Raw genomic sequence first — 16379 nt, forward strand, 5'->3', positions numbered from 1 at the left:
TCTCTTAATGACTGCAAAGTTTAAGATGATGGGCCTGTGGAATAATATTTTTGCTTAATTAAGGTTATAAGAGATTCCAGACATGTACCACAAGTCCTCCTTAAGCCTTGAGGAAGTGTTTGTCAGTATGAGTTTGACTCTGTTTGACAAAGCCCCTTAACACTTGAGTGAACAATACATCTGATCGATGTCATCGGAGTTTCTAAGGGGCAGGGTTCAGTCCCAGTTTTTATGTTGTGGTGAAAGAAACAAACAGTGAGAATTCATCAATTACCTGGAACTTCAAAAGCTTTTTAAAATCACACACCTGCCTGAGGCTGCTGCAAGCTTATTGCAATAAGAGAATGGATAATATCTCACCAGCTGATGTATAATGCCAGTATGGCAGATGTACAGTTTATGTATTCTGTATCACCATGATTGAAAATGAAAGACTTCCTCTACTGGGCTTTGAAATTAATGCAAATTAATTTTGCATTTGGCTATTGGGTGCATTTCCTGTAAACACATGCAGCACAGAGCACCATAACTAACATGTATCACATCTCATATTGTTCTAATAGATTGGGAGAGAGGTGGCAATGAGAAAGATGACAGCATTACATATCTGCTCTGACCCCAAGTGTCAGTTGTGCTTAAGGGTTAACATCCTGAACGTCTCCTGGTGACGGTGGAAATCTCTAGGCTGACAGAATCGCTGAAGCAGCATGGCTGGCAATTCTGAGGTACAGCAGCAGTCTGAATCAAATTGTCTTGTCCAAGGTGACAAATGTGTTATCACGGTCAGTAAAAAACTAAAAACACCCATACAGAACCACACATTTTAGTTTTCTGCTGTGTGTGTGTGTGTGTGTGTGTGTTGTGAGAGGATTTGTTCTGCTGCAATGTGCAATATCTCTGTATGTCTACTATTTTAGATTTCTTAAAATATATATTAAAGGGTTTGGGGTTATTTTTTTTTTTACTAAAATGATCTGCTTTCTTCTGTTGCTTTTTGTTTGTTTGTTCATCCATACAGAATCCCGGTCACTGTTGGATATGACACCCCAGATATAAAAGTGATTGTACTGGTTTTGATTAATTAATACATTTAGTTTCAACCTCCCCATTAACAATTGTATTATACCGACACAAACAAAATCCTACATCTTGTTACAGAAGAACTATGTAATTTCTCTTCTGTTATTCTGTTACTATTACATGGTCTGCAAATGTGATCTGATTTGAAGTGCCAGACTGTAGAAGGGTAAAGTAAATGCATTAGAAACCCAAGGCTGTTTTTAATCACCACAGCCAACAGTTCAGTTCAGGACACACTGTATAGAAACGCAATATTATTATTGCATATTTCAGCTCCCAAAAGGGTTTCATACAATAAACATCTTAAGCTTGGTTAACAGGACCACTTGTTAGACATAAAACCAATCTAGTAATTGCTGGACACATAATTTAGAGAAAATTACATTATTAATAAACACACAAAACTATAGGCAGGGTTACACATAATGGGGAAGCAGTGTTAGTGAATGGCCAGCATTAGCTGGGAATTAACCTGTAACTTAATTTGCTTTTCTTCATAATTTCTTTTAAAAATCCTTTGGAGGAAATTGATTGCTACCTTTTCACGCCTGAGTGACAAAATGAGTGAATCCCCCTATTAATTGTGAGAGCAATTGTTTTTTGTAGAGCTCATCATTCCCCTGTTATGTTGGGATAAAAGTGTGTGATTCTGGACGAACAATTCCATAAAAAAAGCTAAAATAAAGAAGAGGAGTTCCATTAACCTCTGTCACACGTTGCATCCCTGGCTCAAATTTAACTATAGCTGCTTGAACCGGAGTCCAAAGGATCATGCCAGGAACGCAAAGCAATTCCCTTCACTGATATTTCCAAGGAAGATAAATGAGGTGTTGATGAAGGCGTTCAAAATCTTTTCCCGTTCCTTTCCTATGACTCTGGCAAGCTTGTCGGGATGGGTTCCATTAAATCTAGTGGCTCGCTGGTGCTCTTTCTCATAGGCCTTCTGGCTGTGCCTTTATGAGGATTAACCTACTACTGTAAGAACATGCCCTTGGCTTGCTTTAGATTTCAAGCTAAAGTGTCACCCTAGCTAAGTGAGTGTGTGGGGCAATGCCAAGAGAGAAATTGGCAGCAAACGGATTGAAACCTCCAGCTTCCATTTGCAGTCTTCTGTGAAACAGCTGCTTTTATAACTGGTAAAACACTTCTAGAAAATGTGTGCATCAAAATGTCAAGGTGCCCTCAACAAACGCAAGAAAACATAAAGTGCTTAAAGTGCACTTCTGTTCAAATTAATGGACTTGAACTGACAAGTAACTCTGTTGTAAATACTACTATACTGGAGTTGCATTATTATTATTATTATTATTATTATTATTATTAGTAGTAGTAGTAGTAGTAGTAGTAGTAATAGTCAGCCCGTGCCAGTTTTTATGAACAAGCCTCCAGTCCTCTCTTTATGTGAGGAGGAGTGATCCTTCATAGCACCAGAAGGTTCATTATCAATGATCTGAGCTTAATGTGCTCCAGGTTTTATATTGATTCTAAAGGAGTGTTGTTCCCAGTATAATCTCCAACTTCCTCCTCATTTAAAGTGTGGTCATTAATTTAAAAAGTATTCTATCCACTATAGCTTGCTATGGTAAATGCCATTTGTCTCTGCTGTGTCAAGGACATTTGCCTCCGTTAAATAAAGTCAGTAAATGTCTAATCTCATTCCAGACTTATTAGCACCAGTTTTTAGCACAACATGTGTTTTTAGCCTATGAAGTTGAGTTCTCATAATGCATTGCCTTTCATCCCTCCACCATTTTTTGTGAAAATGTTTGCCAGTCAAATTCTGCCACAGTGTACAATAACAAATCTTGCACCTTGCTTGTTTATGAGTACTAGACTTGGACTGAGAGAGAATTTGATATGGACCAAACAGTATGGATGACTTTTTGACATCACTCTTCTCAGAAGCTATATTTCTGAGGCCTAGCTGCTGAAACACATGCAACATGATACCAGTATTGGTTATTAAAGTGCCAACCTGATAGCTTTGCAAAGGGAACTACAGGAATACATCTTGAGGGGAATCATGAATAACTTTTTATCTTATGAATTTGTCTTTTTAGCTTCTTATAGACCTATAAAGTGTGCCCTTTATACCCCAGGTTGACAACATGACATTGATAGAAGGAGAATGTGAATGGTCAAGCATCGATCCTGCACATGTGGAACCCAGTCTGTTGCCTTTTACATTATTTAATAAAGCAGAGTTGTGTTGTTTCAGAAATCACCCACTTCATTAAGAAACCCCCTTGTGCCTCTAACAGTTTTCTCTGGGCTAAATATAAAGTATATTTTCCTAAGTAGTTAAACAGTTTTAATGTATTTAAACACATTATTACATTCACGTTGTTTCACATAGTATACATTGTGGGGAAACAAAGGGGTTATGGCAAAATATATATGGAAGTCAGGAAAACGTATCAAAACAAATGTAGATCTGATTTGAGGGAATAGCTATAAGGGTTGCATCTGTCATCATTATTTATCCATATTAGTCGAAATGTAGATGATTGATTTGATAATGGAACAACTGAAATTCATTCGTGCACATCTGTAGCTAATCACATCTAGTATTTTATTTCTGTGTATTTCATCACACACTGTCAGCACCTGCACTTATACAATGCATTTTACAGTAATAAACACTCAGACATGATCTGCTTAATTACAGACAGACACACAGAGTCCTTAATGTAATCCTATGGGCATTATCCTTCACTCACTGGCAGCAATTTTTATTTAACCTTATCTCAGCAAACCATCCCATCTGGAAAACTAACCTGTTCTGGAGTTGAAACTATGCTGTCATCTCATCAAAGAATCTCAAAATATTGGCATTGCTACAGCAAGAACCATCAAAACCACGGCACAAAAGCGAGTTATTGATCCAAAGCATTCACTTTTTCCTGGTGTTTATTTTCGATTGAACCCCCTCAGTGTGGTGCAAGATTACCTCTGCAGCATGTTAAAAAAAGACGACCATTTTTAATTGTATTTTTAAGAGAAACGCCACTGATCCCAATCCATTGCTTAAAGCACTTTGGACTCCCTGCAGCAGGAGAACCCATAGACCCACAAAAGCAATCCTACCTTAGAGAAGGCTGTGTTGCAGACCGTCTCTGGCTTTTGTAATCACTGCTGCTGCTTTTGCTGCTCCTGCGGTTGCGGAGTGCTTCACCTCAAGCAAGGGGAAGAATTGGTATCCAATAATAATCTTCACTGTCCTCTTCTTGTTTTGCTTTTTTTCTCAATTTCCCTTAGTTGCTGATTCCAGTGGTGATATCCCAGGAGGAGGGGGTGGGGGGGAGGGGGGGTAGTATGTTTAAGTGATTCTTGCCGGTTTTGAGAGTCTTGAGCAGGGGGGAGTGTGTCGCACAGCAAGGAGGGTGGAGGGGGGGTGAGAGGCCCGCTGTGACAGAGCGCTGTAAATGACAGCGGAGCACCGGGGGAGCCTGGCATGTAGAAACCCAGCAGTCCTCTAAATTTATCCCACCCTCCCCTAATCGACACTCTCCGCTCTCAGAGCCAGATGGCCTTGTCAGCAGGCTGACCTCCCTGGATCCTGAGGCAGTCTCGGTGGAGTGTGTGGAGATAGACAGAGAGAGAGAAAGATACAGATACTACCAGACACTTCTGTGATATTTAAGAGGTGGAAAAAACCGACTGTCATCTGTGAGGAAGGGTAGGGGGGGGCACATGGGTAGGGTCCTTTCTTTCTCACCTGCTTTGCGTAGGACACGGGGCACTGGAAATGATATGTTGATTTTTCCCAGTATAATTTAATTGTTTGAACTGTAACTATAGATAGGATTTGTGGACTGTTGAAAAATATTCCAAAGGTTAACTGGTGATGTATATTATTGCAATATCGTTATTGTTGTTTTTGTGTTGTTATTATGTTGGCATTATTTACCCAGACCAACCGGTATTGTTAAAATAACAACGTATAGGTGTGTGTTTGTGTGTTTACAGGTCTATGTCTTTGTATAAAGTTTAGCATTTTAGATGACAGACATTTTTAGCATTTCCAATTCATTATATATAACATGATTGATTTTGAAAGTGGTCACTTTCACTTTTTCTGTAGCTCATGAAATCTCACTATTGACTTATACTGACTTTTGTTTATTTTAATGTTCAGAGAAATATTAGGTTTAATAAAACAGACAGGTTCTTAGGATGTGGCCAGACAGGAGATATCAAATTGGTTTGAAATGTTTTTTTTTTCTCTAAGCTAGCAATTGCATGACAACGCCTAGTAATTAGTTAAAAGGCTGATTTGTCTGACAGTTGTGTAAGCCATGCTTGTCTAGGCCATTTAAAGGTATGTGTGGCGACAAAATCCAGACAACAGCACTGGAAAGCTGATACTGAAGGGGTCAGGACCCATGTGGTTTTAAAGAGGCAACCTCATTGTGCTTCGCACTGTTTGTAATGAGATCCATATGAAAGGATAAAACAAGCTGTTGAGAGATAAACATGTTCTAATCGGACCCAATTTCAAAATGTGATTTTAATGCTATATAGTTTTAATTGTGGGACTTCTTTTATCCAATATTTTAATTATTTATTGGTATTTCCTTTTGAAAGAGTGGAAAATAACTGGAAATATGAAGGTAGGTGTATAATATATATTTAAGGATAAAGTATAGTATGCCAATATGTTGCAGAGAAATTTTGTTTTACCTACAGTAGCCTTATTGGAATGTAGTGTGGGTTTTTATAACTGAAGTGGATCTAGAATGTACTCTCTTAGACAAGTAAGCATATAAACATCACAAACAAGCTACACAACGTACAGCACAAGATCATGTCTTCATATGCAAACACTGGAAAGAACCGATTACGTCATTACGTCTCTTGACTAGAGTTCCCACCCAGTAGTTCTGATGAAACAATGTTATTGAGCAACAAATCAACAAACTCACTAATATCTAGGAGACAACGTTAAGGGTTATCAGATAAATCATGTTTTGAACATTGAAACTAAGACTGTGTTTATTTAAACATAGATTTACATGCACTCAGAGAATACTTTCATGCGTAAACTTAACATATACATAAGGTGTCTATACATGGACATATGTGATAGATTACATGTTTATTTTGCCTTCAGTGTCCTTTATCCTTTTGTAGTATGGTGTCTTGTTTAACCTTTCAGTTGCATTTTTGTTATCCTTTTTTGATACCTTAACAGCTGCATCATTTAAAATCAACATGCCTCAAAAGCAGAATCTAAGCCTAATATTAATGAATAAAAACATTATTATTGATTTTGTAAATAATAAAAACTGTCAAAAAGCTCTGCAGTGAGATACTGGAGATGTTTGTAGTTTTTTTTCCAGTTTGACGAATTGGGTCATAATGCAGAAGTGCCACCATGTGGTAAAATAATGGATGGGGTTCGTTCAGTACTTTACACATGCCAACTGTCACCTAACTCAGTCCAGAGAGTTTAAGCATAATTTCGTAAGAAAAGAAGGTCCTTAAAAAAGAGGATTTGCATTAATCCCTCCAGGATAAAAAGATCCTACTTAAATTGGCAGGCTCAGCTACACGCAGTTTGTTTACTGTGTGCTTCTGGTTGTCTTGGAGATTAGGTACAGGCCCTGCTGTCAGAAGCACCTGCTGTCCTTTTCAACAGTAACACAGGACTGGAGTAATACTGGATCATGGATCTTTTTAACCATGTTGTAGTTACTGGACCTTGTTGTAACCACAATAACATTAAATTAATACGTTTGGGGTTATTGTACTTTTTTAAAAGTGCTGAAAAAATATGTTCAACAAACTGTAAAATCTCTCTTAGGAATTTCACCTACACTGTTACTGTACAAGTTTTGTGATGTCATTCTGTTGTCGTTCTGTGTCTTGATTGTGCAGTAACTAAAACATAGAACTGATACTGAAGAAACTGGGTGAATTTCAGGGTTGCTTTTCTGCATGTACTGTGCTCACTATTTAAGTTTGATGATATATGAAGTCCAATCAAATCCTCTACTGTGAGAAACATTGAAACAGATTTAAATTGTCAACTGTTTACATTCCTTGAATATTGATGACACTGATGACAGGTTAACTGTGATTAAGGGACAGACAAAAGAGAAATGAACAACAACAACATAAAAAGCTTAAAAATTGGCAGTGAATGTCAAGAGATAAAAAATAAACCATACAGCTCTGGAAAAAATTCAGACCACTGCACAATTAACAGTTTCTCTGGTTTTACTATTTATAGGTATGTGTTTGGGTAAAATGAACATTTTTATTCTATAAACTACTGACAACATTTCTCCCAAATTCCAAATAAAAATATGAATGGAATGGAATGGCTGCAATACATGTAGAGATGCTGATTTAAGAAACATTTGCAGTGGTCTCTTAATTTTTTCCAGAGCTGTATACTAATTTGCACTTACGAAAGCAATATAAACAAATTCACTCATGCTGGATGAAGTAAGGGACCTGTTTTTTCATGCTGCTACAGTAACATAATTGTCCTCTGCTGTCCATGCCTCATGTTATTATCATAATTAATCTATTCTTCTGTGTTCCTCAAATACAATTTGAAGTATAAACCACGCAGAAGTTCACATATGAATTGCAGTAATAACACTAATATTGTATAACTCACACAATGAGAATTGATTAAATCCAGGTTAAATTATGAAAACAATTTCCTATACTTTATCATAGTGATGCCACCTAGATTCTTAGATTCTTGGTCCAAGACATTTTCTTTTTGAAGCTTAGCCGACATAATATAAGGGGTTGCTGCTAAGAAATAATGTAGATGGATTAGCAGTGGATGTCTGGCATGAGTGAAATTCAAGGAATGAATCTAAGCTTTCTACTCTCAAGTTCGTTTACATCTTGTGTGGCATAAGCAGCTTCTGAGCTACAGACGATCATTAGTCTGTTTTCACAGTTTCTCCTCTCATAGAAGGATATGGTTAGCTGGTATATGAATGTATAAATAACCACAATTATATTTTTAAATTATACAGGCATATTTATAAGTATACTTTGGTGTTACTTCTTTGTTTATCGTGGATTAACTACTTTTATGTGGCGTGATGCGGATGGACTGGGACGATTATAGGGATGAATGCTGCCTTTCTACAGATCCACCACACTAAATAACAAGAACAAATCTCAAGACCTCATCCTTTGCTCTACACTCACATTGTCTGTAGATTGAAACATTTGTGTGGAATTTTGGATGTATGGCAGCGCTTAAGCAATGTGACCAGCACTAGCAGTAACCCAATACTAATCTCAAGCATCACTGAATTAACCTCAGCTGACAGGTCGCAGCGTGCGTTATTTAAATGTGCAGGGTTAGAAGTTTCCACCTGTCCATCAGTCATCGTGCTGAGAGAGATTCCTTCTATTTTCGGCCACTCCTGATTCATGAGGCTACTGTACATACACCTGGATTAGTAATTCTAAAGTGGGCAATAAACATCTAGAATTAGATTTTGGGCCTCCACATGCCTCAGACTTGGGGTACAGCTGGAAATTCGAGAGACTTCTAGAGCTGACATGTCAGGGCATGCGTGAGAACTGACTGGGTGTCTTACTGGAGGCAGGCCTGGTGGTCACTGTCAATCTCTTTAGGAATTGCAATACGATGCTAGAAGGGTCATGCGTTTTACTGTTCAGGTGGAATTCAACAATTTAGGATGGATTCTCAACCTGTTGGTCAGGTGTAATCAACAGTTGTATAGAAGGTCACACATAGAAGGCCTAGCATACCTGAACTGTTTTTATTTCTTTCCATACCACCCTGTCAAAACTGTGTTAATGTCAGATCTGATTGCAGTCTCCTACTGTAGGATTTAATTTTTAAAAAGTGCTCTCACTCTTCTTTCTGCTATACAATAGAAACTGATTGATATGTTTCTATTAGAAGATTATGTCTAATGGCTTTTAAAAGGGATTTTTTTTTTTGTAGGTGGTTGTTAGTGATATGCAAATTGACAAGAAGCATTATACAGCATGGAAAACAGACTATTCAGTGTGAAAGGCAGGGAGAGCCCTTTAAAAGTGGAACTATACTGGACTGGCCCTCAATAAAACAGCCTGTAAACATCTCCCCCACTGCAACCTGGCAGCTTTCAGTCTCTCTGTAACTGCAGCCCTGAGCATCTGAGACTACTGCTCTGAGTTGAACATTGTTTGCACAGTGGCATCTGCAAGCAATTTCAGACTTGCTAATGGATCCAATCAGGACAGTAAGTGATGTCTGTGAACTCAACAGCCAATCCAAATCCCCACAGGGGTCTCCGTGATCCTGACACTCGACCAGCACACCAGTCAGTAACAATGTCCTTTTAAGAATTCCTCACATCTGCAGCTTCAGGCCAGAATGTAACCATAGATCATAAGGAGACATAATATTAAAAACAGCAATAAACTCTCTTGTCACAGCTATTACTTTTGGATGTTTAATCGAGCAGTTTAACTACATAGCTATAGTTCAGTGTTGAGTTACATTTGGACTGCTTCTCCTGCTTGTATTGATGAAGTTATCCTGATGTTGTTGTTGCTCAGTTTCTTATCTTGACACAACCCTTTTGGTATCCTCTTATGGTGCTGGCTGGCAGGTATTGTGTTGAGAATCAGAAAACGTGATTTCACTCTGCTGCAATAAATCACGCCCTCATTGGTCTTCATTTTATTGTCAAAGAGATGTTCATCTTTATGATCGTCTCATAACCACGTGATTCATATTGACATTTTGACATGCTCTTGTATCAAAATAGAAAAGCATATATATGAAGTAGGCTACTATCTGTCCTCTTGCCATAGCTTACAGCAGTAAATCTTGAAGTTCTTGGCCTTGTCATTACAAGTTCTCAGTACAGGAACATTCCAATTCAACAGTTAAACATGAGTAACAATAAAAATTCAACACATGACAATCGAGCATTTACTGTCATAGAAATAGAAATCATAGAGTCAGCCAATGTAAAATAAGCAACAGCAAAATATATCGCAGAGCAGATGCTATAGTATAGTATAGCTCAAGGTCAAACTACTGGATACCATATTTCCCTCCCCCAATGTTATACCATTTACCCAAATTTATGCTTTTGCATTGCATCCAATTAGCTGTTAGAAACAAGAATTTATGATTCAGCATTAATGGGCACCTTCCGTCCTGGGACCGCTCTTTGGGCTGGCATGTGCTGGTGGGTTTAAAGATAGCTGTCAGTTTTGCTTGGCTGTCCGTTCCATGGTCAACATTTCAGTTATGTGGATCCTGTACTGAGAGAAGTAGCTGAGACAGCGTTTGCCCGGAGTTCTGCTTAGAAGGTCGGTGTATTCTCGGTCTAGTGTTAAGTGTGTTGTAAAGTTGCCAAACTGGCAGAGGTCTTCCATAAAAGAACACAGCAATATTTTTATTCTTCTCTGTTTTGTGAAACTGTTTAGAAAGTATATTACAATATTTACAAATATATATAAAATGTATCTTTCACAATTTTAACTCACCGTTTATTTATGAATACTACAATTGGGAGATCGGAATACATAATTAAAAGGCAAGAAATGTGTAAATAAGTATTGTATATCTCCAGCAGAACATTATTTGACTTTGTATTTGTCTGCTAATCCAGATCCCTTTAACCTTTACACATGTCACATGTGCAAAGTTTGTTTCATCTTCCCATCTTTAATGTGGTTGTCTTTTAGGTTTTTAAATCCCTTGGGATCCAGCTTCCTTTGTCCATCTTTGATCTGTTCTTACAATGTGCCCAGTCCTTTCAACAGTGTGCTGTTTCTTCCAAATGCACTCAATCCCATTTTCCTGTTGATTTATTCCATAATATCTCCATCTGCAACCTGGCAGCTTTCAGTCTCTCCATTTATCAAAGCTGTTAAACATGACTGTGGTTTTACTCAGGTTCATTTTATGTACAGTTTTCTTGCTGGCATCTAAGAGTTCTTGAATTTGAAGCTACAGGTCTTCACGTTTTTGCAAATACAACAATGTAATCGGCAAATCATAAGTTGTTCAAATAAGCTCCATTTAAAGACTCCTTTTTCTTCCCAGTCTAAAGTCCTGAACCCTTCTTCAAGACTTGCCATGAAGAGTTAGTGAGTTTGAGAGATTGTGTACTCCTTTACAGATCTTGATCTTGTCAGAGTCTTGGTGGAGTCGGATTGAAGTTTCCTCAATGTTTTGATTTCTTGAGATTGTAAATCAAATGGAACTTGTTGATGATCCATCGTGTTATGTCTGCTTCTGAATCCTGCTTGTTCTCTTGGTTGGGCAAAGTGTCTTGAAGACAATGTGTTAATATCTTTGTAAATACTTTGTATAAGATGGGAAGTAGACTAATGGGCCTATAGTTCTTCAGGTCTGCTTTGTATCCTTTCTTATACAGGAGAATGACAGTTGCGTTATAACCCCTTATCCTGTATTTGACACTTTCTAAAAAGTTTAGCAAGAATATTCAAGAATATAGACCCCTATATCAGCTGCACTGAATTAATATTATTATTATTATTATTATTATTATTATTATTATTATTTTTATTATTATTATTTATTTATTTATTATTATTATTATTATTATTTTTACCCAATTAAAATATTTTTTGTTTTGGTCTTAGTCTCTGATGGAAAAATAATTGATTATAATACTTGCAGGTGTTTGATTTAAACCATGTGTTTTATATACTGTATTAATAAACAGCATATTGTATATAAATAATATATAGTGATATTTGTTTTACACAGTAAAAGGTAAATATAATGGGCATACAGAAACATTGACGGTGCTTTTACTGTGCTGAATGACAGCTATAATGTTTGTTTGTCAGATGCTTCTGAAGCTGAGGGAGAGAAAGCTGCAGAGGACATTTCTGAAGAGAAGACAACTAAGAAAAGAAAAGGACAGAGTGCAAAGCCAGTAAAGGCAAAAAAGAAGAAAGTACAGGTAATTAATATCATAATTAGCACACCACTGCAAGTCCACAGGCATGCTTTTGATAAACATAAATTGCAACAATATCAAGAAAAAACATGAATATAGTGAAATGTAATTGTTCTTCATCCCCACAGGCAGAGTGCTTTGTTGCTCAGGAGAAGAAAAATGATGATGAAGATAAGGACTCGAAGAAAGCTAAAAGAAGGCGAAAGGTACCGACAGGAGAGCTTTTTCCTTTCAGGAGTTGAAGAGATCTGGATAGACCTGCCTTCCAATAGTGGCATCTGCTGGCGTACAAGAGAAACTCCATCAGGGAACCACTGCCTTGTTCCAGTGAAGAATCATGTGCTCACTGCAGATTCAAATGGTTGATTGGGGAAAAGCATGTATTCTATTTGTATTTCTGATATTAGTTTCTGTTGTACATTTGGTCCATGATGTGAAAAGTGAGTTGAGCAGTTGATGTTGAGATTGAAATGCAAACTCAAGCTAAATAGTATCTAGTGGACCCAGATATACAGGAAACCAACAGAATATCTCAAATCCCTGCTGTAAACATGTATTGAAAGTATAATACTATACCCTTAGCTCATGATTATAGTTTTTCTCCAACATTATGGCAGTGTCAACACTTGTAAGGTGTGATGTATTTTTTACTTAACTAGAAAGGTGCAATTTTGGGAATTGATGTTTCTACAACCCTGTAATTTCAGGTAACTCTTAATTTTTGTATTATAGAAGAAGATATCCAATGTCCTGGCTTCTTCAGCCCCAAAGCCTGGGTGCCCAGCTGACCTACAGAAACTTATTGAGGAGGATTATTCCAATAAGCGATCAGTCATTGAGATGGAGGAGCTCAAACTGGCAGGTATGGCACACTTCATAACACAGTCTCTTTCCAAGATGGAAGAGTGGAACTGGCTCTTTCCACAAGCTTTAGTCTGTTGGCTAATAAAACACCCAATCTGGGGTCAGTAAGCTAGATATTGTGTGTTGTTTTGTGCACCCTAAACTGTGTGTGTATATTTATTTTTCTGTTTATACCTGTATGAAAGAAACTGCTGTATGTTTACAAATGCACTACTCCCTTCCCAAAGTGAAAATATTATACAGACATTGGATGCTTGATGCTGAAGTGAGTTATCAATTTGCCAAGTGGATACAAATGTCTGAGAATTGTATTTTTTCTCATGTCTTTACTTTAGATTCTTGTTTCCTCCCAAGCAATGACCTTACCCACAGCCTTTCCTCATTTCTGAAAGAAAGTAAGTTGATTACAATTTCCTGAAGGTCTTTGAGTCTATTTCTATGTATTTGTACATCAGGGATTGGAGAAAATGTTGTTTTTCTCTCATAACTAGGCTTCCATTTAAAGACGTGTGACATTAATCTTAGCTTGGGTTATAAACTGCATTGTAGCTTTGAGGTCAAATGTATTTCACAACACTGGGGTTGTTGTTTTTCTTCTCTCTTGTTTAACTATTTTGCATCACCTTATATAAATAATTCCCCAATTTCTCTGTACGTCTTGTTACAGTGATCAAATCACTGTGCAGTTACTAATCCACAAGGGTTGTACTTGGTTGTTGTGCACAGCATAAGCCTCGGGGTTACTGTGCGTCTCCCCTGGATTAACACTGTCACATTATCGATTGTGGATTGTGCAATTATAAGGATTTATGCTTAGCCACTCTTGGATAGAAACCAAAAACAGTACTGCCCTGGCTTTTGTGCTCATCAAAGGTGGACAAAGACAATTTCTGGCATTGATAAATGCCACAGACTCTCTCACTGAGCTACTGTCCCCTGACTCTAGTTTTGAAGACACTTACACATCACTGACCTTCTCACTCACATGGTGGTTTGATTGGTAATGCCACATTCTGGGTAGGAGTTCTACATTTGGAAGAAAAATGTGTGTTCTGTGATTTTTCTAACAATATGTATCTATATTTGTCTATATAATATATATTTAAGTGTGTGTAAACAGTATTTTATTATCCATTTATAAACAAATGTCAATCACGCTCATCCCATGTTTGACACCTCTCGATGTGTTTTTCAGTTTGTCCTAAATGGGCGAAGCTTACTAAACAGCACATAGAGAAGAAGTCTGTGGTTTTACTGATTATCTGCAGCTCTGCTCATCGTACCTTGGAGCTCATCAAGTCAGTAAAGCTTTTAATTTCTTACAGTTTCCATTGTATTCTATGGTTTGAGTATGAGAATCTATATCTGCAGCTGAGGAGGTTTTTTTACTAATGACTGGGTAAATTAGTAATGTATTAGTAATGTAAGTCTTAACCTTAATGTAGCTTTGTGTGTGAGGTATTGTATACACTCACCTAAAGGATTATTAATAACACCTGTTCAATTTCTCATTAATGCAATTATCTAACCAACCAATCACATGGCAGTTGCTTCAATGCATTTAGGGGTGTGGTCCTGGTCAAGACAATCTCCTGAACTTCAAACTGAATGTCTGAATGGGATAGAAAGGTGATTTAAGCAATTTTGAGCGTGGCATGGTTGTTGGTGCCAGACGGGCCGGTCTGAGTATTTCACAATCTGCTCAGTTACTGGGATTTTCACGCACAACCATTTCTAGGGTTTACAAAGAATGGTGTGAAAAGGGAAAAACATCCAGTATGCGGCAGTCCTGTGGGCGAAAATGCCTTGTTGATGCTAGAGGTCAGAGGAGAATGGGCCGACTGATTCAAGCTGATAGAAGAGCAACTTTGACTGAAATAACCACTCGTTACAACCGAGGTATGCAGCAAAGCATTTGTGAAGCCACAACACGTACAACCTTGAGGCGGATGGGCTACAACAGCAGAAGACCCCACCGGGTACCACTCATCTCCACTTACAAATAGGAAAAAGAGGCTACAATTTGCACAAGCTCACCAAAATTGGACAGTTGAAGACTGGAAAAATGTTGCCTGGTCTGATGAGTCTCGATTTCTGTTGAGACATTCAGATGGTAGAGTCAGAATTTGGCGTAAACAGAATGAGAACATGGATCCATCATGCCTTGTTACCACTGTGCAGGCTGGTGGTGGTGGTGTAATGGTGTGGGGGATGTTTTCTTGGCACACTTTAGGCCCCTTAGTGCCAATTGGGCATCATTTACATGCCACGGCCTACCTGAGCATTGTTTCTGACCATGTCCATCCCTTTATGACCACCATGTACCCATCCTCTGATGGCTACTTCCAGCAGGATAATGCACCATGTCACAAAGGTCGAATCATTTCAAATTGGTTTCTTGAACATGACAATGAGTTCACTGTACTAAACTGGCCCCCACAGTCACCAGATCTCAACCCAATAGAACATCTTTGGGATGTGGTGGAACGGGAGCTTCGTGCCCTGGATGTGCATCCCACAAATCTCCATCAACTGCAAGATGCTACCCTATCAATATGGGCCAACATTTCTAAAGGATGCTTTCAGCACCTTGTTGAATCAATGCCACGTAGAATTAAGGCAGTTCTGAAGGCGAAAGGGGGTCAAACACAGTATTAGTATGGTGTTCCTAATAATCCTTTAGGTGAGTGTATATAGTTGTGCGTGTGTGTGTGTCTCCATTAGACAGAACCAGAATAGAAAGCATTTCTTTAATTGTAGAATAGAGTGAGAGCTGAAAATTGTATTTGAATGTGGATTATATTCATGGTGGATTAGAAATGTACACACAGAGTTTATAAAGTAGAGGAAAATATGAACAAGTATGATCAGTTTGAGATGAACATATTCTCAATTTATGTAACATTACTCTGGCTGTTGGGATGGATATCATTTTGGATATTATTGCATACCCTATTTGTAAACTCTCGATAGTTATTTGGCAAAGCATATTGTATAGTCTATGATAAGTTATTCTCAATGTTAATATTCCCCCTGGAGAACAGCGGGGAAAGAGTTTAGTAAATAAAGGAAAGCTTTCTGAAGGAACGTGTCTCTCTAAATCTGTCTCAGATAATCATCAGTGATACTCAAGTATTTTTTTTTCGTTGTGCCCTCAGGCAGCTGACAACCTTCAAGGGGGAGTCGAAAGTTCTCAAACTTTTCGCAAAGCATATCAAGGTAAGCAAACCTTTTAATATTTCTGACAGTGTCAGTCAAGGATCTGGATGTGTCAGTCAAATTCTTTCAGAAGGTCATATTCAGAAAGCAGCTTAATATTTATAAATGATCTTCAATAGTATTAGCATTAAAAAGTGAATTAAATGTCAGTGTGCTGCTTGCTTTGAGAATACAGCCCTTGGTCTGGTATTAACCATCTCTGACATTCATCTCCGCAGTGGTGATGCATAGCTCAGTACATGGCTGGACCACTTCAAAGCTTTATCTCATCCA

At 37.9% G+C, this 16379-nt stretch overlaps 2 protein-coding genes across 3 annotated transcripts in view; one reads left to right on the plus strand and one right to left on the minus strand.

Annotated features, from left to right (window-relative positions):
• The window catches only part of filip1l (filamin A interacting protein 1-like), an 86580-nt gene extending 82183 nt beyond the window's left edge, over window positions 1–4397 (minus strand). The window contains exon 1 of the mRNA XM_066706227.1: window positions 4168–4397. The gene's annotated coding sequence lies outside the window, so the exon portion shown is untranslated. The remainder of the gene's footprint in view (window positions 1–4167) is intronic.
• cmss1 (cms1 ribosomal small subunit homolog) overlaps window positions 1–16379 on the plus strand; it is a 103014-nt gene that overhangs the window by 83497 nt on the left and 3138 nt on the right. Inside the window, exons 1-7 of one of the 2 annotated variants that reach the window (XM_066706229.1) lie at window positions 4759–4777; window positions 11911–12026; window positions 12152–12229; window positions 12756–12885; window positions 13223–13282; window positions 14083–14185; window positions 16046–16106. In XM_066706229.1, coding sequence (XP_066562326.1) covers window positions 4774–4777; window positions 11911–12026; window positions 12152–12229; window positions 12756–12885; window positions 13223–13282; window positions 14083–14185; window positions 16046–16106 — 552 coding nt within the window. In that variant the 5' untranslated portion in view covers window positions 4759–4773. Of the gene's footprint in view, window positions 1–4758; window positions 4778–11910; window positions 12027–12151; window positions 12230–12755; window positions 12886–13222; window positions 13283–14082; window positions 14186–16045; window positions 16107–16379 lie in introns of those variants that run through there. The other variant, XM_066706228.1, reaches the window with a different exon arrangement.

The sequence above is a fragment of the Amia ocellicauda genome, chromosome 6, assembly GCF_036373705.1.
Source record: "Amia ocellicauda isolate fAmiCal2 chromosome 6, fAmiCal2.hap1, whole genome shotgun sequence".
Lineage (NCBI taxonomy): Eukaryota > Metazoa > Chordata > Actinopteri > Amiiformes > Amiidae > Amia > Amia ocellicauda.